This window comes from Rhinatrema bivittatum, chromosome 1 (genome assembly GCF_901001135.1).
Source record: "Rhinatrema bivittatum chromosome 1, aRhiBiv1.1, whole genome shotgun sequence".
Classification (NCBI taxonomy): Eukaryota; Metazoa; Chordata; class Amphibia; order Gymnophiona; family Rhinatrematidae; genus Rhinatrema; species Rhinatrema bivittatum.
The window spans coordinates 781,851,163-781,878,901 of record NC_042615.1 but is presented as its reverse complement, the minus strand read 5'-3'; the positions used below and the strand labels follow the sequence as shown (position 1 = coordinate 781,878,901).

Here is a 27,739-nt window from a genome sequence, read left to right as displayed (position 1 = left end):
GGACCACTTCCTAACACAGGAGGTACGATCCTGTATCTCCCTGCTTGTTGGCATACCACATCGCTACCTGATTATCCGTTTGAATCAGGGCAACTCTGTTGGACAGCCAACCTCTAAAAACCCATAGCACATATATGATCGCCCAGAGCTCCAGGTAGTTGATCTGGCAGCAGCTTTTCTGAGTGGACCAGAGGTCTTGGGTGCAGAGCCCCACTACATGAGCTCCCCAGCCCAGGGTAGATGCATCCATCATTAGGACTATTTGTGTAGGACTCAGGAAAGAGATCCCCCATTCCAGATTGGAGAATACCCACCACCAGGACAAAAGATCCTGGAGACATAAGGTGACTCAGGTACAAGCCTGGAGGCTCTGCATGGCTTGGCACCATTGCGACCTCAGGGTCCATTGGGATCTGCGCATGTGTAAATGTGCTATGGGAGTGACATGGACGGCTGTGGCCAAGTGGCCCAACAACTTCAACATGTGCCGTGCTGATACCTGCTGGCTCCCCTGGATTTCTGCCCAAGGAATTTGCCTTGGGCCTCAGCACAAGATACCCCCCCCCCCCCTTGGCAATGCTGACTGATGCCTCTGAGCCAGAACTTCAAGGCATCTAGCACAGGCTGGGCCTGCTCCTTAGTTTCTGCCTTGGACCCCTGTGTCTAATACCAGCCCTGAGAACACTGCAAGTCAGTTGTGGGGGATTTTAGTTGCTAGAGCTGCCAATGGAATGCATAAAAATGTGTAAGCATGACTCTCATATATAGAACGGACTTCGCTCAACTGTAACTGCTAAATGTGCACTGGTACCTTCCAATATTATAATAAAACTCAAACACCATCAATGGATGCAGCCCTGTGCACAGGTAAGTAGGTTGGAATACAGAACAGCATGGGTTTAAATTACAAACAGCAAAGAAAGACAGATAAAGAGGGTGGTATGAGCCTAGCAAAGAGGGCTTACCGTGTTAAAAATACGATAAAGGAGGAATCTGCATAATTCCTGTGATCAGCTCACTTCCCAGGATAGGTCACATGTGGCTCCAGAGAAAGCACCGCTGCCATCAGACCAGGAAATCTTCCAAATTCTGCCATATGTACATTTGGTTCTAATGCAATCCAATTCCAAACACCACTGAGGCCCACAGCAGGCCAAGCCCGTGGACAGGATAATTTATTGCAAAACCTGGCGGGGCCTGAATAATCTCCCTCACATATCAGGCTGACTTTGTCAGCAATTCAAATATTCACAGCTTTGCAGGTGTACATGGTGATAAAAATAAATACACATACAGGGATAGAGTAGGGGGCTCAGGTTAGGGCTGTATATGCAAAAATTGTCAAGAATCGAACAACGCCAAACATTGCACTGAAGGCTGAATTATGCGTTACCGCAATGCCGTTCTGACTTTACTGTAAGCTCCTCCTCAGGATGCTGAACTTGATGGACCATCGGTCTAATCAACCATAGCATGTATGTTCAGAACAGCACGCAACAGCGGGCAAGCATCCCGTCTTACAAATCTGCATAAGCTTGCAGCAGTGACGTGCATTAACTATTGATTTTTCTATACCGCCACATTGGCGTTAGCCTTCACAGCGGTTTACAATTAAAATAACAGTAAAATACAATAAATACATCAAATAAAAGGTAACAGCTAAAATTTTAAAACACATCAATAAAGTATTTTAGCTGTTAAAAAGTGGCATCTGGGCCATGCAATATTATTTTCAATGACAACCGGTATTAACTTGCAGTTCCTTCTCTTTGACATACACATATTCCCTTTATTTGTTGTGAAGCAGCATTTTCTGTGATGTGCTACATTTCTGAATGGTAGATGCTCCCTATAAGCTACACTAGCGTTCATCTCAGCCAAAGGTCTGATGACATACTTTTGATGTGATGGTGACGGGTGTTCAAAACAATAAAGCCAATACAAGCTACAAAGGGCTTCCAGAAAGTTCAGAATTAGAACGGTCTGAGAATACTTCAAAACCAGCCCCCACCACCACCACCTCCCCATTATAATGTGGAGGGAAACGTGCAAATGTCAAAAGGAAATTCTGCATTCTATCCCAACTTGCATTCAGACGTGACAGGGCTTGTGCGTGGTTGGGCTCATGCTCTGCCCCCGACTTACCTGGCATACCACATAAATAGAGCCCTCAAGGGCTGCACTGGGGTGAGATATCTAAACTGAAAGGCATGGCAGACTGAAATTGTCTCTTTAGAGACCATGAAACACTTCAGGGTACGTCACTTTCCTTCTTTCTCCCCATAGACTGAACTCTGTACATTTCACTGGCGGGGGGTGGGGTGGGGTGGGGGAAGCACTGTCCCTTGACTCATGTTAATTCTGTCCCATCTTAGCCATCTTGCAAGTGTACCAAGCCCTTGAGGGCAGGGTGTTGGGAAGGATTATTGCTCTTTCAGAGTGGTTGAAACAGCTTTGCCCAAATCATGTAATAATCTTTACATGCATGGTCCTGTCATGCATTCTCTCAATTACAGTCTTTTTTTTTTTTTTTTTTTTAAAGAGGATAAATATTTAAAATGTTTCTTTCCTACCTCCGGTCATTTCTCCTTCTGCGAAATAGTTTTTTGGTGTGTGCAATTTCAGCTTCGTTGGCTGTGGGATGATAACCCTGGTTATAAACAAAATATAACAAGAAATAGATGTGGGATACTGTTGCAACTGCACAAGCAAAGAGGAGAAAAATAAAAAGAGAACAGATAGGGCCAGGACATGGCAAAGCCCCACGGACGCTTTTCAAACACAACACACGAAAGAACATGTTACCACGGGCACACCAAACAGGAAAGCATCATTCGTCTGTAACGGGAAGGACCATTAAATATCTACGCCTGTTATTCTGAGGAGGAGGGTGGCCTCGCAAACACGGAGACCTGAGGGCAACCGTGGAACAGCGTTAGGACAAAGAGCCTGCTCGTGGAAGCGGCCTGGCGCTAAATCAATGGCACGCGCGTCAAGAGCTTTCGAAAGGGACTTCCCAAATCTGTCCTCGGGGCCCCAGAGTCGGTCGGGTTTTCAGGATTTCCACAAGGAATATGCTTGAGATACATGCTAATTTATCTCAGGCATATTCCTTGTAAACATCCTGAAAACCCGACTAGCCATCCCTTAGGACAAGTTTGGGAAGCCCTGGCCCAAGTCCTGATGAAGCTTAGTAAATTAAGCAGACTGGGGCCTGCTTTTCCGTGACGTGATCTGACGCACATCTAACTTGCATCCCTAATTTCATATGAGACATTCAGTATATCAGTCCTGCTCGCGCCACTGGCACTCAATGAGGCAATACGTCTTTTGGTCCGAAGCAGTTAAATGTCACTCCTAAGTTCGTAGTTGACTCCTTTGATGATGGAAGGCGGCCTTTTAATTTACTTTCACTTTTGGGAACATCAGGCTTCTTTTTTGAAGGAGAGCAATCCTAACTTCACAAGTCAGGCCTCCATGTTCTCCAGCCCCTCATTCAATCAAAACAGACGGAGGAGGATTGATCACATAGAGCATGAGAAATGCCACGCCGAGTCAGGCCAAAGGTTCATCGAGCCCAGCATCCTGTCTCCGACAGGACCCCAAAGCACAGATCCAATCCTTCCTGCTCATAGCTAGGGATAGGAAGAAGCTTTCCAAGTCTGCATGGTTAATAATGTTTTACGGACTTTTATTTCTAGATTTACTTTTTTTTTTATATTCCGCTTTTTGCACTTTTTCGGCACTTCATTCAGGTACTAGTTTCTTCTAGGAACTTATCTGAACCCTTTTTAAAGCCAGCTACGCTAACTGCTTTCATCACATCCTCTGGCAACAAGTTCCACAGTTTAATTGTGCACCAAGGGAAAAAAATACTTTATCCACTTTGTTTTAAATGTGCTACCTATTAACTCCCCTAGTCCTAGTACCAGGGCTGACTCTAGGGCAAATGGTGCCCTGGGTGAAAATGAGCAAAGATGCCCCCCCCCCCTATATGTTCTCCTCCCCATTCTCCCTCCCTCCAGCCATTTTCGCCCTGTTCTCTCCTTCCCTTCAGGTGATCTCCCTATCTCCTCCAAACATTGTCCTTCTCCCTCCTGTATCCATTCTTTTCCTTTCTCCCCTTCCTTCAGGTTGGTTAGTTTTTATGTTTTAATTATATTTGATGCATTTTATGTTATATGTAATTGTAAGTTCTCCATATAATAAGCTGAAGAATCAAAGTAAAATAAAATGCCCCCATCTCTCTCCATCCATTCTCTCCAGGCAGCCTCATTCCTTCCCCTACAACCTCTCTCTCCTGCCTCCAGGCATTCTCTCACTATACATAATTTACAAATTCTGGTGTCACCTGAATAAAAACCACAAACTTCCCACTACCAGCTACTTTCGAAATAACACAAAAGCCAATAAAAAAAATACCACATTCCAAACCACTGTAGGAAATCTGCCATTCCAAAACAGCACTGACTGCCAGAACTCAAACAACAAAAATCCTGTCTATGAAGGCAGAACTGCAAATCCTACACTGGCTCTAGAACACAAACACATCTCCTACTGGGAAAAGAGAATATGTCGGACCGCAACAAATTCGTACATAGAAGCTAAACACCAGTAAAATAGCTTCCTGCTGTCACCCATGCAGAACACAGACAGACCCTCATCAAATGCAGAATAAGGGACTAAAAATTCGGAATAGAAAAATGTAGACAAAAACTTAACTGGAAACCCCAAGCAGCCAGACTCTTCATGCAGTGCAACAGTGGAGAAACCGAAATGCATGTCCTCCTAGCTGACATTTTCAATTACTAAACTTAAAATAGTTTCTAGCTCTGTTGTATGTGCATTTTTTTTTTCCAATCATATTAGTCCTGGTCTTTTTTTTTTTTTTTTTTTCTTTCGGTGCCTTCCTCTTTGATTCTCTCCTTTACCAGGGTCTTTTTTTTTCTTTTCATTTTCTGTTTCTTCTCTCTCCTGTTTGCTTCACATCCTCCCCTACATCTGTCTCTGGCATTCTTCTTTTCATTTTTCTGCCTCTCTATTCATCCAGAGCTAGATTTCACCCGACTTCTTGCTCCTCCAGCTCTCACTGCCATCTTTTCATCTCCTTAACACTCCCTTCCATTGCCCTCTCTCAAGCCTCTGTCTCCCTCTTAACAATCTCCAGATATCTGGCTCCATTGTCCGAACTGCCAAACGGCTGCCTCCTTTCTTACTCTCTCACGCTCCATCATCCTCAAGCTGTCTCCTTCCATCCTTCTTTCAAGCTCCACTATACCCATCTCTTTGCCTCTCTTCTTGCTATTTCTACACATCTTCTTTTTTTGCACCCTCCCTCATCTCACCTCTGTCTCTTTGCCCAACTCTCTACCGGACTTAGGGGGTCATTTTTTAATGCTAGCGCACGCGAATAGGGACATTTCGCATGTGAAAAGTCCCTTTTCACATGCAAAAGCTAAAAAGAGGAGGAGTCGGGGTGGACGCTGCGAAGATAGCGTGGACGGCAAAAAGGTAAGGAGCCGTTTTGCTCCCCATTTCACGCCCAACAGCCCCAACTTTTATGATGGCGCTATTGGGCACAAAAGCCGGCAGCGATCACACCACAGAGGTGCAATTGCTGCCGGCTTTCACAGGCCCGCGTCTCCCCTGCATCTCGCGATTCACCACGCCGCGGCGTTTTAGAAAATATAAGCCTTAGTCTCCCTCCCCCCCCCCCCATGATGAAGATGACCTTCTCCAGGCCCTTTATTCCCAGTACTTTCACTCCCTGCCCCCCTTCCCCTACAGCTGTATCCTCAGCTCTTCTTTGGGCCTCAGAATCTGGCGGGACCCTCATTTGATAATACACCAATTTCCTCTGAGGCACGAGGCAAGACGCACAATTTAAACCTTGCAAATCCAATTGACTGTTAGGAACTGTGTTTCCGCAGACTCCTACCATCATGGAATGATCACAAGAAAAAAAAAAAAGAAAAGAAAGAGCAAGAGAGAAGAAAAAAATAATAAAGAGAAAAAATGGCAACAAGAAGCACAAGAGACAGCACAGAACTGAGCGAGAAAACATCATGGTGAAAGAAGCACCACCTAGAAATGCAGAACAAGAATGTGCTGAGCTATGAGTCAGGTGGATCTATGAGAGTCCGAAACCAGTGGGAAGGGAGGGAAAGTAAGGGAAAGTCATTAATTAGCAACACAGGCAGCCTGCTGCTGCTCCCAAGTGACTCCGGTGTCCCCATTCCTCCTGAGGCCTGGCAGCTTGGTTGGCCCCCATGATGTCATCGGAAGTCCGGTTTAAATCGCAGCCCATGCAGAAGGCAGATCACCTCCAAAGAGGAAAACCCTAAGGGGTTCACCCTTAGGGAGCCACCAGCAAGCGAGGGGGTTATTAGCAGGGTTTATTGTATTATTAATGAAACCTGAAATGTTTTATATCTTTATTGTACTTTTTTGTCAGTATTGCTGCAACCTGCATTGAATCCAAGGACAAAAGCAAAATATAAATATAAATGAGGAGGGATGATGCTGGAAACTGCAAGCTGGCCACACAGTAAACGTTAGGCACCTTCACATGGTACATGCCCAATAAATGTGCACAGATAGAGGCACAGAAATGGCAAAACTAATAAGTGCGTTTGCTTGGTTATAACTCATGCCTAAAATAAGCAAATAAATAAATTAGAAATAAAGGGGCGGATTTTCAGAGCCCTGCTCGCCTAAATCCGCCCAAAACCGGGCGGATTTAGGCGAGCAGGGCCCTGCGCGCCGGTATGCCTACATTCAAAGAGGCCTACCGGCGCGCGCAGACCCCGGGACTCGCGTAAGTCCCGGGGTTTTCGGAGGGGGGCGTGTCGGGGGCGTGTCGGGGGTGGGCCCGGTCGTCGCGGCGTTTCGGGGGCGTGTCGGCAGCGTTTTGGGGGCGGGTACAGGGCGTGGCTACGGCCCGGGGCGGTCCGGAGGCGTGGCCGCGCCCTCCGTACCCGCCCCCAGGTCGCGGCCCGGCGCGCAGGAGGCCCGCTCGCGCGCGGGGATTTACTTCTCCCTCCGGGAGGCGTAAATCCCTGGAGAAAGGTAAGGGGGAGGTGTAGACAGGGCCGGGCGGGTGGGTTAGGTAGAGGAAGGGAGGGGAAGGTGAGGGGAGGGCGTTAGAGGATTCCCTCCAAGGCCGCTCCGATTTCGGAGCGGCCTTGGAGGGAACGGGGGTAGGCTGCGCGGCTCGGCGCGCGCCGGCTATACAAAATCGATAGCCTTGCGCGCGCCGATCCAGGTTTTTAGCAGATACGCGCGGCTCCGCGAGTATCTACTAAAATCCAGCGTACTTTTGTTTGCGCCTGGAGCGCAAACAAAAGTAGGCCTATTCGCGCTGTTTAAAAATCTACCCCAAAATGTCTACAAAAGTACAATAAAAATTATCATTAAACTAAAAAAAAAAAATGCAATACACTGAAATCATAGCTTGTGTATCAGCTGCGGCAGCTAAACACAACCTCCCTCCAATGTGTACACCTTGCTGCAGGTGCTGCTAAGGATGCACGATGCGCAGCGTAGACCACAACCAGCATGGTGTTCCCAACCTTGCCTTGGGTTTGATGCGCACATTAAGAAGTGACTCATCCCAGAGTCTGTCACTTGCATATTTAGTACTGAGCGGATTTGGCCCAATGCCCACAATAGCAGCTCCATGGAGTTTCTGCTATAGCAGAGCCTGCTTTCTTTGCAAAAAAAAAATAAAAAACAAAAAACGACTTGTTGCTCGTTTCATTGGTTAGGCTCCCTTTCATACTGAGTGAGTTTCTCCTTCAGTCTAGGTTTCCCTTTTTTCTCGAATCTCTCAGACTTTTGGCCCAGGGGTTTAAAAAACTTCCTAATTATTTACTCTACCCCAGGGAGATGAGAAAAAAAAATGAAATTGTGTTCTCAGGGAAGCTGAAGTGTTCAGGAAATCTTCTGCAGCACAGTATCCGCTCCTAGACTAATGCCAAAACAAAAAGAAATTGAAAAACATGTCTCAAAGGAGTGGGAATATTTTTAGTTGCCATGCCAAGGGTACCTCAGTTCCTCCAGATTTAATTTATTTTGAATTTGCAGTAATACTTACTACTGAAAACAAACTATGTGCAGGTCATACAAGGTATAAAAGCAATCTAGCTGCAGCCAGGATGGAATCTCCCATCATAGGCGATATTTCCGAGTTTTCAACAGCTCCCATTGACTACGTTTATTTGCGCGTCTGTCCGTGAACATGATATGAGACCAATCCTTGATCCACAGATTAGACCTCCTGACAAAGGTGAAATTGTTTCAAAATGTGCCACTACCAAAATACCGTCATACCCTCTGAGGGAATTCCATGACAAAGAACGTCTTATAAAGCAGAATCCTGAGCAAGGTAATTATGTACATGATGAAGCCCGGTAAGTTGAAAGGGCCTCTTAAAAATAAATGGAGCCACTTTTTCAAATAGTCCACACTGGAACAAAGTACAGGGGTTTGTTTTTTTTAATCAATACTCAAAGCGTAGGTATGTGTGCATTTTTACTTTGAAATTTGCTGCAAAAACAAAGCACCCAAAGATCTTTGCACCTGCTTCATATAGAGGTACTTTTTTTCACAGAAAATAACACATGTGGAGATGAAAATGCAATCTACGCATAATATTTTCTCCCAGCTCCCACACCAAAATATACCCCACTCCCCATGAGAAAAGCAAGTGTGCTTACTGTAAACGGGATTCTCCGTAGACAGGATGATGAATTAGCCATGATACGGCATGTGAGTGACATCATCTGACGGCACCCAATGGACCCCTCTCTCTAGATCAGTAATGTTTTGCTACTGAGCATGCGTGGGAGTTCCTGCACATGCGCTGCCTTATGAGCCCCAGCTCAACTAGTCTTCTCTCCAGGGAGGCGGGCAGGTATTAAGCATGATTAAATTCATCCTGCTGTCTATGAAGAACCCCGTCTACACTTTCTCCACCAACAAGCAGGGCTGAATTAGCCATGACACATAGGGAACCCCAAGATGAGGGTTGAATTGTGGAGCACTTACTGAAAAAGCAACCCAGCCCAGTCACCCCTCCCCTCCATGCAGAATGGGCCACTGGATGGACAGGTTGCACAAAACAGCATACACACAGTAAGAGCAAGTTTGCTCACCGTAAACAGTGTTTCCCTAGATAGCAGGATGAACTAGCCATACTGTATGGGAGACGTCCAGAAGACCTCTAGACGGTGCTTCCTCAGGGAAAAAAAATCACAGTTTTACCTCTGTGCGGCTGCATGGTACCCTTCCCGTGCGAATCAGAACCCCCTCCCCAGTCTGATTATATCCAAGCCTTCACCGTGTAGCTGTTCATCAGAAGTCTGTCTAGGGAGGAGGGTGGGTTCGCATGGCTAGTTCATCCTGCTATCTATGGGAACACCGTTTGCGGTAAGCAAACTTGCTCTTTCCCGTCAATAGCAGGCTGAACTAGCCATGCAGTATGGGCATCCCAAGCCCCTGGGTTGTGGGATGTTACGGTCTTTTCTTGGAAGTCCAGGGATACAACCCAGCCCTTAGAAGTAGACCGTCTTATTTCCTGTAGCAGAATCCACTGCTGCGTCGGAGGACGCTTGCTGGTCTAGGCAGTAGTGGGAAGTGAAAGTGTGAAGAGAGGACCAGGTGGCTGCCTTGCAAATGACTAATACTGACACATTCCTAAGATGGGCCATGGAAGTTGCCACAGTTTTAACCTGGTGCGCATATGCTTTACATTTCATCGCTGTCGATCTCTTTGTGTGACAGAAGTGAATACAATGCACCAGCCAGCTAGCTATGGTCCTCATAGAGACTGGTTGGCAAGGAGCATTGGGATTAAAGGAGAGAAAGAGCTATGAAGGTCTAGAAGGAGTTTGCGTTCTCTTGTTTGTAGTACACCAAAGCTCTCTTACAGTCCAGTGTATGAAGAAGCTGCTCCATGTCATTGTGGTGGGGTTTCAGGAGAAATGATGGCGTGATTTGATTGAGATGAAAAGCTGTCACCATCTTGGGTACAAAGGCAGGGTGTGGACGTAAAGTAACCTTATCATGGAGAATTCCAAGTAGGGTGAATAGTGAACTAGTGCTTGCAGTTCACTAACTCGTCTGGCGGCAGTTACCACTACCAGGATGACTACTTTCCAAGTGAGGTACTTTACGTGGCAGGCATTCAAAGGCTCAAAGGGCGGTTCCATGAGCTGTTGTAAGACTATATTAAGGTCCCAAGATATTGGCAATTTGGCGACCAGTGAGCGTAACCAGTGCATGCCTTGCATGAAGCAGGAAACTAGGGGATGGTTGGAAATCGGTAATCCATCTGAGAATGATAAAAGGTGGCAATGGCACTGATGTGCACCCTGACTGATACCGTAGCTAGTCCAGTTTGGTAGAGAGTGTGAAGGTACTCCAAGAATATTGTCAATCCTCACTATTCAGAGTAACGAAGCCATTTTCTCTTGTAATTAATTCTGGTGAAAGGCTTTCTAGAAGAAATTAGTATATCTTCCACATTCGAGGGAAGACTAGGGTGGGTTAATACAGCCCTCCCAATCTCCACGCTGGGAGGTGAAGGGAGAGGTGCACTGGATGGAGCAATGTTCCATGCTCCTGAGTCAGAAGTGTTGGGCTATCCGCCAGGGGGATGGGTGAGGCGAAGGAAAGTTGTATGAGAGAAGCATACCAGGGTTGTCTCAGTCATGCCGGAGCAATGAGTATCAGGTCCGCTACATCCTGGATATATTTCTGAACGATGCATGAGACGAGGGGAATCGGCGGATAAGCATAGAACAGGCCGTTTTTCCATGGAATGAGGAACGCGTCCGGTGCGTACCTCTCTGCACTGGGGTAAATGGAGCAGAAGGTCAGAACGGCAGTTGCTCTCTGTAGCGAAGAGGTCCACTATCGGGAAGCCCCACTGATCAAAGATGTCGCGGGCTACATCCTGGTTCAGGGACCATTAGTGCGGATGGAACATTCTGCTTAGACGATCCGCCGTGATGTTGTCCAAGCCCGGTAGGTAAGTGGCCTGAAGGGAGACATTGGACACCTCTGCCCATCGGAGAATCCATATTGCTTCTTGACAGAGAATCCAGGAACCTGACCCTCCTTCCTTGTTTATGTAAAACAATGCCTCTTGGTTGTCCATGTTTTCCTGCGATTTGAGGGGAGAAGGTCTGTAGAACGTTCCAGATCGCCCAGAGCTCCAGCAAGTTTATCTGACAACGGGTTTCCTCCAGGGACCATAGGCCTTGAGTCTTGAGATTGCCCAGGAGGGCACCCCAGCCCTTCCTGGAAGCATATATAGTGAGTGCTGGTTGATGTGGAAGGGAATGAAAGTGTGTCCCTCTGGTGAGATTCGATGGGGAAAGACACCAACAGATATCCTGGGTCATAGCCAGTTATTGACACTTTGGTTGTCAGCAGCTGCAGAAATTGAGACCACTGTCGCTTGAGGCCCCACTGCAAGAGGTGGATGTGCAGTTTCATGTAGGGCACCAGGTGAATGGCAGCTGCCATATGGCCCAGGAGGGCGAGGACTTGTCGTGCAGAGGATTGACGGAATGGTGCGTAAATTTTGGGCCAAAGAGAGGATGGTGCAGGCTCTGTCCTGTGGAAGGTAGGCTCGTCCCATGACTGCATTGATCTGGGCCCCAAAGAATTGGAGCAATTGGGTGGGTTGGTGGTGGAATTGATCAGAAACCCCAGGTTGTGCAGGCAGCTGATGGTGCAATGAGTATGCTCAGCCAGAGTGTCCACATCCGAGGCTACTAGAAGCCAGTCGTCTAGGTAGGGGAAGAGCTGGACACCCAGTTGTTGAAGATGAGCCACCACCACCACTAAGCATTTGATGAAAACTCTCGGGGCTGAAGAGAGACCAAGAGAGTACTCTGTATTGATAGTGCGATAGTGCCTCCCATGAACCTGGAAACATAGATAATGCCAAGAAGAACGGTGCATCGATATATGTGAGTAAGCGTCCTTCAGGTCGATCGAGCACATCCAGTCATTGAGTTGTATCAGGGGAAGAATGGACTTCAATCTTGAACTTTTCTCTCTGAATGCATCTGTTGAGGGTTCGCAAGTCTAGAATCGGTCAGAGTTCCCCTGACCTCTTGGGGATGAGGAAGTATTGGGAGTAAAACTCCTGGCCCTCTTCATGCCATGGTATCATTTGGATGGATCGTTGAAGCAGGAGAGTGGATACCTCCGTCTGCAGGAGTGATGTGTGGGCAGACGTTTTCTGAAGAGGAGTTATATGTGGAAGTGGAGGAGAGCTCTTGAAGTTTAGGCAGTAACCCTCCTGAATTATGTCTAGAACCCAACGATCAGTCTTTATCAGTTCCCAGGAGTCGTAGAATTGAGTCAGCCAGTCCCCTATGTAATGTGGTGGAAGTGGCTTGGCAATCTTCAAAAATTTGGGGTTGGTTTCTCTGGGGCAGCTGGGGTCTGCCTCGGTTGCTGTAGCTGACAAGGTATTGAATGTGAGAGTTGTGGTTGAATTTGAGGCCTCGCTTGTGCATAAGGAATGTACGGTCTGTAGTGCCTCCTATGGAACGGCGGTCTGCGGTATGATAGAACCTCCTAGCTATGGATTTCTGATCTATGGGTGAAGTCAAGAAGAGCACAGTGACCTTTTGTTCCTTAAGATGTGAGACAGTTTCGCCGAATTTGTCACCAAACAAGTTGTCTCCTCAGCATGGTAAGTCAGCAAGTTTTTTGTGTACATCCTCACGTATGGCACTCGCTTTCAACCATGCCAGGCGATGCACTCCGATGGCTGCAGCCGAAGTGTGAGATGATGTCTTAAAAGTCTCATAAATCGTTCTGAGTAGATTGCGTACCTTCCTCCATATATAGGAATGGTTGGGGCAAGCGGAAAGGCAAGCAGGTTTTAAGGCTTGCAGGCACTCGTAGAGGTATTGTGTAATATAGAATTGATGGAGTTGAATTTTTGAGGACAACATCGTGGAGTGGTAAGTTTTTCGTCCGAAATCATTTAGGTATTGGTTGTCCTTATCCAAGGGCAAGTTGGAGTGCAAGCGAGATTTATTTGCTTTCTTCATAGCTGACTCAACCACTACCGACGCATGTTGTAACTGGACCATGGAATATACTGCTGAATTCCTCATATGAAATTTTAAATCCGTTTTGTGGGAGACAGGTTGGCTATAGAAGGGAGACTCCCACATCTTATGCAGCACTGTGTCTAGAACTGGGTGTAGCGGAAGCGCCGTCGTTTCAGGAGAGAAGTCGAAAATGTTTAAGATCCCTAGTACCTCCGTTCTAGGGTCTGGAAACTTTCCCGTCTCCACCTTCAGGCGGGTACCCACCTTCTCGATGAACTTTGCGTATGAAAGGTCCTCGGGCGGTGAGTAAGGTTTTGGAGGTCACTCTGCTGGGTCTGATGGCATGCCCGTGGAGGAACCCGGGGAAGAAGGTGGAGAAATAGGCGAGTTCGAGCTTTGTGTTTGTGGAAAGGCCGGGAATATTTGGTCAATAATGCTCGGGGTCGAGCTGGGGGAGCAGTGTTGGGGGGGGGGGGGTGGAAATCAGTGGGGAGGGGGCTGGAGGCACCATTCCTGAGACCTTTGATTCAAGATCAATGAAGAAGGTGGATAGGACCTCTGAGATTTGGAGCATGGCTTGAGAGGTGAGGCTTCCTGTCTGGTGAGTCTTAGAAGTCTGGAGGCTAAGTGGCCTGGGTCGCAGAGGTAGTGCTGCCCATAAGATGTCCTCCTGGGCTATTTGCCCACCTTGGTTAGATGGTGGTATAATGGAGGAAGGCCTGAGCCTTTTCATCAGAGGCTCCTATAGTTGAGGCGACAGGCTCTTCTGCCTTGAGACTGAGGACATTCCTGAAATGACTGCCCCCGAGTCCCCTGATGAGCTTCTAGATGGGGAAGAGCTAAGGAGGGTCGGAATATCAGTGACCCTCATGCTGCGGGGCTCCATTGTAAGGGCTGGCAATTTTGTAGATTGTGAATGTGCCGAATCCCTGCGTGAATAAGCCGAGTCTCTTGAGTGCATCGAATGAGTAGAGCACCGGCCGTTTACAGTGCTTCGGGTGCTTCGAATGTGGCGTATGCGTCGTGCGTTCCTGGCGCATTGGGGCTGCATCAAGCGATTGCGTCAGCATCGCAAGTTGGGCAGCGTGCATCGGCTGATGCGGCACGTCGAATCGGTCTGAGCCAGATACAGAATCCTTGGTGTGGGAAGACTTGTTCCGGCCCCCTCCTTTCGACCAAGCCCACTTGTGGTGACTTTTTGGGCTGTATACCCCGACACCGATGGAGTGGGCGCTTCGGGGGGGGGGGCTGACTAAGATTGGAGCAGTGACCTGTGCCTTGGATTTGCCATGGGGGCCCAGGGAGGACACCTGCTTCGATTTTGATTTTTCTCTGACCTTGCCTGGTCCAGGCAAAATGTGAAAGGAATGATCCGGTGTTGAGGCATAGGAGCCCGATTCAGCCCAGAAGCGCACAATCTTCTCAGCGCGCTGTCTTTGAGTTCTGGGGGCCATTTGACCACAGTCCCAGCAAAAGGATTGGTCATAGTTTGGCCCCAGACATAAGTAACAATAGTTATGTCCATCCATGAGGGACATTTTTCCACACTGGCAGTATTTAAAACCAGAAGGTTTGGGTGCCATGAGGGCAGTAAAAGTCGAAGAAAATGTTCGAAAACTAACAAGGAGAATGCCGCGTGCAGATGGCACGCAGAAAAAAACAGACTGAGGAGGGGGTTCTGATTCGCGCGGCCTCAATTAGGATATGTCTTAAGAAAGACATTGAGGTAGCTATGATGAGCCTTGACAGAGTCCATGAACTGAAAGCCAGCTCGAGCACAGCAAATGCAATAAAGTCTGCCAGCCAGTTGGACAATGTAGGAGATGAAAAGTTAAGAAGCCTGACAATGAGGTTTGCATTCTCTTCAGAATAGGCCATGGCCCTTTTACAGTCCATTGAATGGAATGCCTTCTCCCCATTATGTGCATTAGGTGTTGGAAAGAACGTGGGCAAATAATGGCTTGAATCAAATGAAATGCAGAAACCACTTTTGTGGAAATACTGACCTGATGAAGAGAGTATTAACTCTCATAAGCTAGTCAAGAAAAGTATTAAGTTAGTCCAATACAAAAGTATCACCTTACATATATTTATATGTAATAAGGATATTGTATATAAGGATATAATAAGGATATTGTATATCCTTATTAGTGTAAGACATACTAGGCTGGCATAAGTGCCTCAGGGATCTGTATTGGGACCCTTACTTTTCAATATATTTATAAATGATCTGGAAAGAAATACGACGAGTGAGGTAATCAAATTTGCAGATGATACAAAATTGTTCAGAGTAGTTAAATCACAAGCAGATTGTGATAAATTGCAGGAAGACCTTGTGAGACTGGAAAATTGGGCATCGAAATGGCAGATCAAATTTAATGTGGATAAGTGCAAGGTGATGCATATAGGGAAAAATAACTCATGCTATAGTTACACAATGTTAGGTTCCATATTAGGTGCTACCACCCAAAAAAGAAATCTAGGCGTCTTAGTGGATAACACATTGAAATTGTCGGTTCACTGTGCTGCGGCAGTCAAAAAAGCAAACAGAATGTTGGGAATTATTAGGAAGGGAATGGTGAATAAAACGGAAAATGTCATAATGCCTCTGTATCGCTCCATGGTGAGACCCCACCATGAATACTGTGTACAATTCTGGTCACCGCATCTCAAAAAAGATATAATTGCGATAGAGAAGGTACAGAGAAAGGCGACCAAAATGATAAGGGGAATGGAACAGCTCTCCTATGAGGAAAGACTAAAGAGGTTAGGACTTTTCAGCTTGGAGAAGAGACGGCTGAGGGGGGATATGATAGAGGTGTTTAAAATCATGAGAGGTCTAGAACGGGTAGATGTGAATCGGTTATTTAGTCTTTCAGATAATAGAAAGACTAGGGGGCACTCCATGAAGTTAGCATGTGGCACATTTAAAACTAATCGAAGAAAGTTCTTCTTCACTCAATGCACAATTAAACTCTGGAATTTGTTGCCAGAGGACGTGGTTAGTTCAGTTAGTATAGCTATGTTTAAAAAAGGATTGAATAAGTTCTTGGAGGAGAAGTCCATTACCTGTTATTAATTAAGTTGACTTAGAAAATAGCCACTGCTATTACTAGCAACTCTAACATGAAATAAACTTAGTTTTTGGGTACTTGCCAGGTTCTTATGGCCTGGATTGGCCACTGTTGGAAACAGGATGCTGGGCTTGATGGACCCTTGGTCTGACCCAGTATGGCATGTTCTTATAAGACTTACCCTGAAATTAAACTGTATTGTAAAAGGTTTTTGAGGAAAAGTGAAACATATCTCCCTTCACATCCAGCTCTTATCAGTGAACCCTTAGGCCTCAACTGCAGAATTCTCCCATTTTCACTCTCAAATAGGGTCAGTCCAAGCCTTCAGACTCTCAGGAGTCTCTTGATCAGCAGCTCATCTCCTGCAATCCTGCACGGGCGTGGGAAATTCCAGGGAGATGGAGAAAGCTCAGCAGGCAGCTGAAATGCAGCACCCAGTTGCTTCCGAGACAGACAAATTTGATTTGAACTAGATGGAGGCAGAGTAGGTAAGTGTCTATGATTAGCCGCCCTGTCACGCGAGTCATTTGTTTTACATCATCAGCTGCTGGACCAAGCTATCTTGTTGGAGGAAATGGGCAGCCGAAGGTATAAATCTGCCACTGGATGGAGCTGCTGTCAGGTTTGGAGCCTCTACCAACTGCATGTCACAGGTTTATCAAGTTCAAACCTGGCTTATTAAGAATGGTAACATTACACTGGCAACCTGGTTAACAGATTGCAGATTTAAACGTAAAGACAGTACCTATATTTCCAAGGATGCTTGCACCATAAGGGTTTCAGTTCCAGTAGCTATCTATAGAAATCCAGTTAGCAGTATTCAAATCAAGTTCTCCAGAGTATCAGTCTGAACACTTGAAATCAGCACACAGTTTTAATGCTCAGATTAAAAATTATTTTAACTCCCAATGCTGTAAGCTAATGCTATGCAAATGTATCGGGAGTTAAAAATATTAAAAAAGAAAGCACTGTGGACTGCAAAATGGACATTTTAACTCGAGAAGTGTGTGGAGGGGAAAGCGTCCCTGAGATCACAGCAGATAACTGCAGCCACGGTTCTGCTGCCACCGCCACTTAACCAGGTGAGTTCGTACTTATCTGGTTAAGCGTTCTCGAAGCCTTTTTTTTTCACGCCACTGCTGTAAGAAACTTAACTCCTGCTCTGACCTGGGGGTTCAGTTTCTAGCACTAGGAAAACTGAGGCTATTCCAACGCAACTCTCTGTGTTGGGAGAGAATAGCTAATGTCCTCATTTGCATGGGATTTCCATGCGAGGGCGCGAAGACCAACACACAGTTTTACGCACACATTTTGTGCAGGTAGAAACTCCTTGCTGCATCGGCAGTAAGGTTTAATAAAACTGTGCGCGCTCCACTGAATGCAGCTTTCTGCATCGGCCCCATAGTCAGATCACTTACCCACCAAGAGTTTACGGCTCTCTCAGCCAGGTTTGCCCTCACTCATCCCCAACAGTCCTCGAATTACCAGGTGCCCAAGTGTGGCTCCCAAGAATCCCCTTGTGTAATCCTTGTGGACCGGTCAGCTCCACAGGGATGGCGATACGTCTGCTGCAAACCCCTTCTGGTTTGCTCAGCTTCCATTTATCAGAAGCACCCAGTGGCTTGGAGGTGGAGTTCCGGCCTCCTGCCCCTGCCATCTGCCAGTCTGAGGCCAGCCAGAGTGTTTTTCGTCCTTACAGGTGGCACGCGCAGCAGAAGAGAACCAGCTGCCCCGGAGGCAGGAGTCTGTGAGACTGAGAAAAGGCAAGCATAGGCACAGTGAGGGGCATTCTGGAGGCAGAGGCCTGGGAGGCTGACAAGAGACAGGCATGGGGGCTGGCCCCTGCAAAATCTGTAACAGCCACTGAGATGAAAAGGGAAATGGGGGACTACAGAAAAAAATCTCCCAAGAAAAGAAACCACCTCGATAGGGAGAGAGAGACAATGAAAGGAGAGGACAGAGGAGGATAGGAGACAGGGATCAGAGGAGTAGGAAGGACAATTGAGAAAGAGAAAATATCAAATAAACCTACCCCCCCCCCTCCGATTTACCCCCTCCCCACTCAGCCCCATGCTAGCCATCCTTCCATGATCTGCCTACTCCGCTGAATTTCATCTTTTCCCTTGCACTCTTAAGCCCTCTTCGCCCACCTCCCTCCCCCATCACTTGCTGATTCACCCTCTCGCTGTGTGGCAATGTCCCTTTCGCTGCCTCCGTCCACCTGCATGGATCTGGCGACCCCCTTTTATGCAGGGCAGTGGCTGGACAGAACGGAGCCCCCAGAATGCATGGCTTTTGGGCTCCTGTGCTTGCAGACCGGCTCAAAAGGGCGACATGATCTATATAACAGTGTCTAATTCTTTTTTTTTTTTTTGGGGGGGGGGGGGGAAGCTTGATCAGGAGTTATGCCCCCTCATGTTTTTCATTCTTTGGAGGGGTGAGGAGAACAGGGTTACTGAGCAAGGGGGGGAGGGGAGGGGGGTTGGCTTAATATAGCCGGTTAAACTGTAAGTTATCCAGATAAACCTAGCCAGATGACTGGCCCGCTCCCGGCCTTACTCAATATGGACTTCTGTCTAACAAAATCTGCCTATGATTTTTTGACCCCTGGATCTCGGACAAACCGAGATAGCAGCTGTGTTGTTGCCATAGTACCCACTATAAAGAGTTCAATGAGAAAAACACATTTAAAAAAAAAAAAAGGTTTTAAGAATGTACTGACATTCTGTGGCAACCTAGGAGGCCCAAAAACAACATATACTGTCACGGTCTCTTAAACTTGTTAACCAGGGTTGCCATAGCTACCAGCTGGGGACAGACATGACGGAGGGCGAGAGAGCACGCGAGCACAGCGGGGAAGGCCAGCAGAAACTGTTTTCACAGCTCTCTGAAGGTGAAGGCGGCTGCTATTTCGAGATTCTCCCCACCCCGGATCACCCTGACCCTGTCTGAAGAGATTGCTTTCTCTGAGTCCGGCTCGCCTCACGCACACACGAGGCATAGAGAGACGCTGGCCTTGCTTCTTTTTTCCTGTCTATCGCTAGCATCTCCGTGGCCCCGCATAGCAGCGCTAGCCGGGGGGAGGGGGGGGGCTCCAGCGGCTTCAGTTATACTGCAGGGATTCCCCACACCTCCCCACAGCTTTTAGCAAGATCCGGGTTAACGCAAAGCGATTAGCCAAGTCCTCTTCCTTGGCTAATTCCTAGAAATCTTTTATTTATTTATTTTTTCCCCAAAATTTTTTTTTAGAACGAAAGGTGCACTTTGTTCCCCCCATTTTCTTTTACAGCAGCCTATTTTAATATCCCGTGTTAGGTAGTTATTAAAGGGTGGGGTTAGTCATGCCCCTTTCTTTAGGGGGATTTATTTGGAATGTGCTATTTTAGGGGGGGGTTGCTCAGAATTGTTTCTATTTTATGTTGTCATGCACTCATTTTATTTCTCTGTTAAATTTGTGCTATTGCATGTATTGTGAATTTGGCATCCTTGTGTGATATTTTAGTTATTGTACTCTGCTGGGAGCATTTTTTTAAATATATTTTTAAATTTTATTTTAAATAATTCAGCAATAATTAATAAATCCACACTCCCCTACGTTTTTAAATGTCTCTTCGCCTTTTCGTGGCAAATTCATGCTTCACATGTGCGGGTATAATAGCTGCATGGGTGGGCCAGTAAAGCTCAGCATGGGCAATAGCCCGATGGAAATATAGAGCGATGAGCTTAGCCAAGTAGAGGCAGCTGCAATATCACGCGTGTAAAAACGTGCGTCCAAAACTTGCGCACATTTTTTCCAACACATGTACCTTCGTCCTCATGAAGCTTCAAGAGAGTCTTCGCCACTAAGGAATCGGAGGATATGCATACAGACGACCCTTGCCTCAATGATGGACATGAGCATCCAAGGCTGGTTTGCATCTGACCTATACAGGAAGCAGAACCGAGGCACCTTCCTCTTGCAAGGGGATTTGAATATATCTACATCTAACTCCCAAAGAGGCAGAATATCTGATTCTCTACCCCCTTGTCCAGACTCGTCAGGTCTGAAGGCTTGACTCTGCCTGTCTGCTACCACGTTCTCCATCCCAGCCAGGTACATATTCCTGAGCACCATCCCGTGGGACAGGGTCCATGACCAGATCTGGACCGCTTCCTGACATAGGAGGTACTATCCCGTGCCTTCCTGCTTGTCGCCGTACCACATAGCTACCTGGTTGTTAGCTTGGATCAGGGCAGCTTTTTTGGATAGCAGATATCTGAAAGCCCATAGCGTGTACCTAATCACCCGAAGCTCCAGCAAGTTGATTTGACAAGAATGTTCTTGAGTAGACCAGAGACCCTGGGTGCTGAGCCCATCCCCAACCCAGGGTGGATGCATCCATGGTTAGGACAATTTGGATAGGAGGACTTTGAAAAGAGATCCCCCATCCAGATTTGAAAGTACATGCCAACAGGACAAGTCCCAGAGGGACGAGGTGACTCGGATGCAGTTCTGCATGGCCTGGTACCACTGCGACCTCAGGGCTCTGAGCATGTGTAATCCTGCCAAGGGAGTGACATGGACGGTTGCGGCTATTCGGCCCAACACCCTCAACATGTGCCAGGCTGACAGCTGCTGAATCTCTGACGCAATGATAGTCAAAGTGAAGGCCCTTTGATGAGGCAGGAAGGCCTTGGACTGAATTGTGTCTAGCAGGGCTCCTATGAAGTCCAATTGAGTTGATGGGCCGAGATGGGACTTTCGGTAGTAGATGTCAAACCCTAGTGACTCCAATGCCCGGATGGTCAAGTGCATGGAACTGGCGGCCCCTGCCTGAATATGCTCTTGACCAGTCAATTGCCAGATAAGGGAAAACATGCACCCCCAGCCTGCAGAGGTGTCCCGCCACCACGGCCAGGCATTTTGTGAAGACTCATGAAGCTGACGCTAGCCCAAATGGTAACACCCAATACTGAAAGTGCTGTTTTCCCACCACAAATCAGAGATACTTCCCGTGACTGGGAAAGCGATGTGAGTGCACATGTCCTTTAGATCAAGGGAGCATAGCCAGTCCTCTTTTTGCAAAAGGGGAATCAAGGTGCCCAAGGAAACCATCTTGAACTTTTTTCTTTTTAGAAATGTGTTCAAGGATCATGTCTAGGATGGGACGGAATCCTCCTGTTCTCTTTGGAATCAGAAAGTACCTGGAATACAATCCCCACCCTCTTTGCCTTGGTGGGACAGGCTCTTCCACTCTGGCCATTAAGAGGGAGAAGAGCTCCGCTAGCAGTACCTCCTGATGTGCTACCGGCCCCCAAAACAGACTCGGAGGGTTATCTGGCAGGACACCTAATAGATTCAGTTGGTACCCTTGTTGTACAATGGAAAGAGCCCACTGGTCCAAGGTTATACTAAGCCACTGGTTCGCGAAGAACCACAGCCTGCCCCCAACTGGAGGGTCCAATGTCCTGGGTACAGGCGACTGGCCTATGTTCCCTATAACCCAGTCAAAACCGCACCAGCTGAAGCTTGGGGGGGCAATCTGCTACCTGGGATGGCCATGGGAGCCCTGATGGTGATGACAGGAGTGAGGGGGTGAAGGATAGTACTTCCTCTGGTGAAAGAGAGACTTCCTCTGTCCCATTCTCACCAGCCTCCTAGAAGAGGCGGATTGGTTCAGACTTTTGGTGGAGAGTTGTTGGAGGGTTTCATAATGGTCCCAGAGCTGGGCCACCGCGTCCCTCACCTTATCTCCGAAGAGATTCTCCACAGTACATGGTATGTCAGTGAATCACTCCTGTGCCTCTGGTTGGAGATCTGAGGCCCACAACCATGCGCCGATTTCTGCTGCAGACACTCAACACTGTCTTGAAAACATTATAGGTCACTCGGACCTTGTGTTTCCAGCATTCCAGACCTTTGTGCACCAGTGATATGAAGGTGTCCTGCTGCTGTTGAGGCAGCTGCTTGGCCACCTTCTACATCTGCTTCCAGATGTCCTGTGAGTATTGGCTTATGTAGAGCTGATAGAAAGCAGTGTGAGCAATGAGCATGGTCCCCTGAAATACTTTCCTCCCAAAAGTGTCCATCACTCTGTGGTCCTTCCCCATGGAATAGATCCAAGAACACTTGGCTCTCTTTAGAGCAGATTCCATCACCACCAACTGGTGAAGATGCTGATGCTTACTGAATCCAGCAGCCTTCTGGACAAGGTAGACCCCATCAGCCTTCTTGTTTATAGGAGGCACTGTGAGGGGGTATTCCCATATCCTCAGCAGCAGCTCCTTAAGAATTTCATGTACTGGGACCGCCAGAATCTCCTTAGGAGACTCCATGAACTGGACGATTTCAAGCACTTTGTGCCTGGCATCCTCCTCCATCAGCAACTGAAACGGGTTGGCTTCCACCATCACCCTCACAAACCCTGGGAAGGTTAAGTCCTCAGGCAGACTTCCTTCGCTCTTCTGAAGGAGAAGGGGCTGAGGGGAGGCCCTGAGAGCCCTTGGATGAGGACTCAGAGGTATTATACCCCCAGGGGTCATAGGGACCCTCATCTTCACTGTAAGCCAGAAGGGATGGGGCCCTAGGCGTTCAGCCTTCATCCAGAGGTGCAGGCACCAGAAAAGTTGGATTGGGGGCTACAGGCCTCAGCGTTTCTGCTGACCTAAATGGAACTTCCCTCCTTGGAGGAATGGGCAACGACCGCCATATCGGTAGGGAGAAACACCAGTGCACACATACTGGGATCCAGACGGAGCTGCAATCTGTGGGTCCCAGCCAAGGATCATTACTGTTTTGCTTGGGTTAGGGAAGGTAAGAAGAAATAACTCAAGGGGAGATGTGAATGAAAGCTTGGATGCTGTGTAACTCAGAAAAACCCATTTAGCCATTAGGAAAATTTCCATTTCTAAGACATTCTACCTAAGATAGGCCAGACCTCTGGGCACGGCTGTCTATGGGGTGGGGGTGGGGGTGGGACAGTTTGGAAATCAGGCTGAGGGCTGAAGCTGCTGCGATAGTTCCTCGCCCAATGTCACTTCCAGCTCCTGAGCACCAGCAAGCCAGGAGTTGTAGCAGCCTGTGCAGTGGTAGTAGAGACCTCAGGCACAGTGGCAGGTGATCTGGTTAGGGCCTTCCCACTCACCCAAAACAGTGCACGATAGATTAATCCTTCCCCCATTCTTCAGTCTTGGGAAGGGGTCTACTCTGGCACATTCACCCAGCATCTCTCTAGTATCAGTCCTGCCTATGGTACTGGCCAAAACATCACCCGAGAACTTCACAGGAAGGGTATCTATTGCTTACTAATTACCGTTAGCAGGACTCTTCTTCCAATGGTTGCCACAATCAATGCCTGGGATAAGCACAGAGAATGCTTAGTTGAAAAGAAGTGAAGGAAAAGTCAGAAATCAAAAGGAATCTATGGTATTTCAACTAGAAGAAAATTGGACGGGCTAGATCAGGGATGGGCAGCTCCAGTCCTTAAGAGAGACAATCTGGTCAGGTGGTCAGGATATCTTCAATGAATATACATGAAAGAGATTTGCATGAATACTTACCCAACTGTAGGCAATCTATATCATGCATACTCATTAGGGATATCCTGAAACCCTGACCAGTTTGCAGCCCTTGAGGACTGGAATTGCCCGCCCCTGGACTACATGTTTCTTACCATCATTATCTACTATAATTTCTATGGTTCTTTACATGCAACCTTTAGTGTCTGGGAGAAAAAATATAGAAAGAAGTCCATTTGCTACTCTGCAAAGCTTACCCAGAAAAGTCAACAATCTCTGCACTCACAACCCTGTGAGAGCTCTGTTGATATCAGCACTAACAAGCTTTGCCTGAGCAGAGCTTTAATGCTCTCCCAAACCCATCTACACAGACACAGCTTGGAAGCTGTAGCCAATTTTTAGAACAGAAACAAATCTATTTAATAATCAAAGGGACTGGTTCTAACAAGGTATATGCCCAAAATCCCTTCTTGCATCCAGCCTTCTTTCATTCTCTGAATATGACTTCTGACAGAAAGAGAGTAAAACGAACATTATGAAAAGCAGATGAAATCTTTGGTAGAAAACATGGCACCAGGCTCAGACCACCTTATTACAGTTAAAATTAGGGATGGCAGCTTGCAAGATAAAGCCTAACAACAGAAACTGGAACAAATGGACAGACAAAGGAAGCATTTAGTTTAACCTTTCGATTCCGGGAAGGCCTGAAGTTACGGATTTCAGTGCTTTCCAAACATTTTTCATACATCATAATGAAAATCTTCTGGGTAGTCCCCGACCGCTCTTAGGACAAACCCAGTCATGGACACTTGAACATTAAGTGCACTTACAGTCAAGGCTTTTTGCCAACTCTTCCTGTGACGAATTTAGGGTTTCAGGAATAGCTGCGGTAAATGGACAGTGCCTAATAATCTGGAGCCACTCGGCTGTGAGCACACGGGTTTCCCAGAATCAGTTTCCCTCCTAATCTTTTACCTTGAATAGCTGCTCCTGCTTGGCTGCCTCCTCGTTACTTTTCTGTTAACCAGTAAATGCCCTCCAGAGGGAGGGCTACAACATTGTTTGATTGGGCAACAAGGAAACAGGACCAGGAGACAGAGAACTGACTAAGGAGCCAATGCAATACAGTGCGCTCAGCTGAGCGTACTGTATAACCCGCAGTTGGACGCAGGTTGTATAAGGTGATTAGCGCCTCTACAACTCGCGTCCAATGCGGAGTGAATCTAATAGCGCTAATCACATGCAAATGCATGTGAATGAGGCTATTAGGTATTCACTCCAGATGGAAAAAAAAATGTACATCTAGGTCGCACATTTAGTGATCAGAAATGAATGCCTGCCCGGAACTGCTAAAACTAGTACAGAAAAGCAGAAAAAACTATCGTTGAGATATTAAGTAGGAGGAAACATTAAAGTAAATAAGCAAAAAATAAAAAGTTTTTAAAAAAGTGCTGGCAGTCAGGTGCAGGAAATGGACGCTCAATTGAGAAGCGACCGTTTCCTGAACCCCTTGGCTGTGCAGCGTTTAGGGAAACCGATGCTGACAAACTCGGCATCGGTTCTCCTAACTAGCGGACAGCCGACGCAGACCCCCTAGTTTAAATATTACATGGCGCCCCCAGGAAGGGGCCTGGGAGCACGTTAAGAAAGCGGGCGCTGACCGTTCAGTGCCCGCTTTCTGCGCATAATTATTGCATCGGCCCCTATAGGTGTTATCTCATTCTTTGCTCCATTACCTCTAGTAATTTTTTTTTTAACTTGACTTCTGTTACCATAAGCCAACTTATGATCTGAGTACTTTAAGCAAACTCCCAGGGCCACTTAAGAAATCTACTATAATTACTGCAGCACTTCACAGAACTTGCCTTAGCTCAATGCTTTTCCTTCTTTTTGTATCCGCCTCTTCAATTCTTTTGTCAGACATCTTGACAGGAAAGATACTGAAGGAAACGAACAAATCAGGACTTGTATTTGCTGGACTCTTGCAGGACTCTATTCGTACTCGTGACCAGCAAACAACAAAGACTATGCTCGTATGTTGCACTACAATGCCCATGTGTCACCACTGCGCTGCTTCTTATAGGCGGCTAAATCCATATTCTCTGCTGCTCTGGCTCTGCTGCCTACCTTTTTCTCTGCCAGTCTGCCACTGCCCCTCCCTGGCTCTGCTCAGCCCCTCTCTATCGTTACAACAACTGGCGGCAAGTCAGGGAAGGGGAAACAATGGTGCCCACTAGCCTCTCACCTACTTGGTATCAACACAAAAAGCAGGCCGGACAGAAAGAGAATGCCACAGATCCACTTTAGTCACGAACGCTTCGGTGACCTCCTTGCAATACTGCACAGAGAACCGAGCCAGGTGTGTACGCAGGTTAGCAAGAAGGCCCCACCCCTCTGGCTTACTCCTGGATAGTAAGGCCCCAGAGTTACAGTGCTGCCCAAACTGTAGCTTATTCTGCATGGCTTCAAAGGACTCCAAAACAAATTCTTCAGCATTTAACAGAACAAAAAAAAAACTATGGCAGAGGAGCCAAACGGATGGATTCCTCTCTCTAATTTGTGTTGTATCTTCATCTGCTGGGGGGAAGGACAATGTCCGCAGGCCTGTGTTATCTTAGATGGAACATCTAAAAAACACATCATGTGATGGCAAACAACAGCACAGCCCATCTAGTCCCTATAGCAATACAGCATATACCACTTGACCATTAACCTTACTCTCGCTTCCTCACATCAAATGATTCTGGGTGTTTATCCCATGCTTTCCTCAATTCCACTCCTGTTCTGTGTTTCAGCCACTTCCACAGTTCCATCATTCGCTACCTTTTCTGTAATGAAATACATAACTCCTCACTTTATCACACTCCAGCCTGATACCACACCCCTGGCTCTAGAATTTACATAACATAAGAATTGCCGTGGTAGGTCAGACCAAGGTCTGTCGAGCCCAGCATCCTGTCCCCAATAGTGGCCAATCCAGATTACAAGTTCCTGGCAAATCCCATGAAGTACTCCCATTCTTCTCCCTCCCAGGGATAGCAACAAATTTCTTGATTCTACCTGGCTAATAACTTAAGGACTTTCTCTCCAAGAACTTGTCCACACCTCTTTTAAAGTCCGCTATGCTCGTTGCCTTGATCACATCTTCTGGCAACAGATTCCACAGCTTGATAGTGCTCCGAGTGAAAAAGTACTTTCTACAATCTGTTTTGAATCTGCTGGCTGTTAATATTAAAACAAGGGAACACGCCAAGAAATTATTTGAAGGGATCATTAACGGTCCTTTATTTAATCCGTTCTACCCCACTCATGATTTTAAAAAAAACTTCTATCATGTCCTCTCTCAGCCATCACTTTTCCAAGATGAAGAGCCCTCTCATCATAGGAGAGATGTTCAGTCCCTTCTATCATTTTTGTTGCCTTCTTCTGTACCCTTTCTAGTTCTTCTATGCCTTTCTTGAGATGGAGAGTCCGGAATTGCACTCAGTACTCAAGGTATAGTCCACCATGGCTCGATACAGATACAATATGATATTCTGCGTTTTATTCTCCACTCTTTCTCAATTCATTCCTAACATTCTATGTGCTTTTTTGACCATTGTTGTGCACCGAGCTAAAGATTTCAACATATTGACCACAAAGACTCCAAGGTCCTATTCCTGGATGGTGATTCCCAATAAAGTTTCCAGCACTGTGGATCTGTAGTTGGGATTATTTTTCCCTATGCACCTCACTTTGCACTTTTTTACATTACATTTCATCTGCCTTTCAGTTTCCGAGTCTCCTAGTCTCACAAGGTCCTTCTGGCAGTTCCTCAAAATCTACTGCTGTGTTAACAAATTTGAATAATTTTGTATCATTTGCAAATTTGATCACCTCACTCATAGGAACATAAGAACACAAGAATTGCCTTACTGGCTCAGACCAAGGGTCCATCAAGCCCAGCATCCTATTTCCAACAGTGGTTAATCCAAGTCACAAGTACCCAAACATTAAATAGATCTCAAGCTATTATTGCTTATTAATTAATAACAGTTTATGGATTTTTTTCTCTAGGAACTTATCCTAACCTTTATTAAACCCAGT

General features: G+C 46.8%; 1 protein-coding gene across 2 annotated transcripts in view; it reads right to left on the bottom strand.

The window, feature by feature from the left end:
* Window positions 1-27,739, bottom strand: part of CTIF (cap binding complex dependent translation initiation factor) — a 620,589-nt gene that overhangs the window by 340,619 nt on the left and 252,231 nt on the right. For both annotated transcript variants that reach the window (XM_029580299.1, XM_029580308.1), the window contains one exon: window positions 2,574-2,650. In XM_029580299.1, coding sequence (XP_029436159.1) covers window positions 2,574-2,650 — 77 coding nt within the window. The remainder of the gene's footprint in view (window positions 1-2,573; window positions 2,651-27,739) is intronic.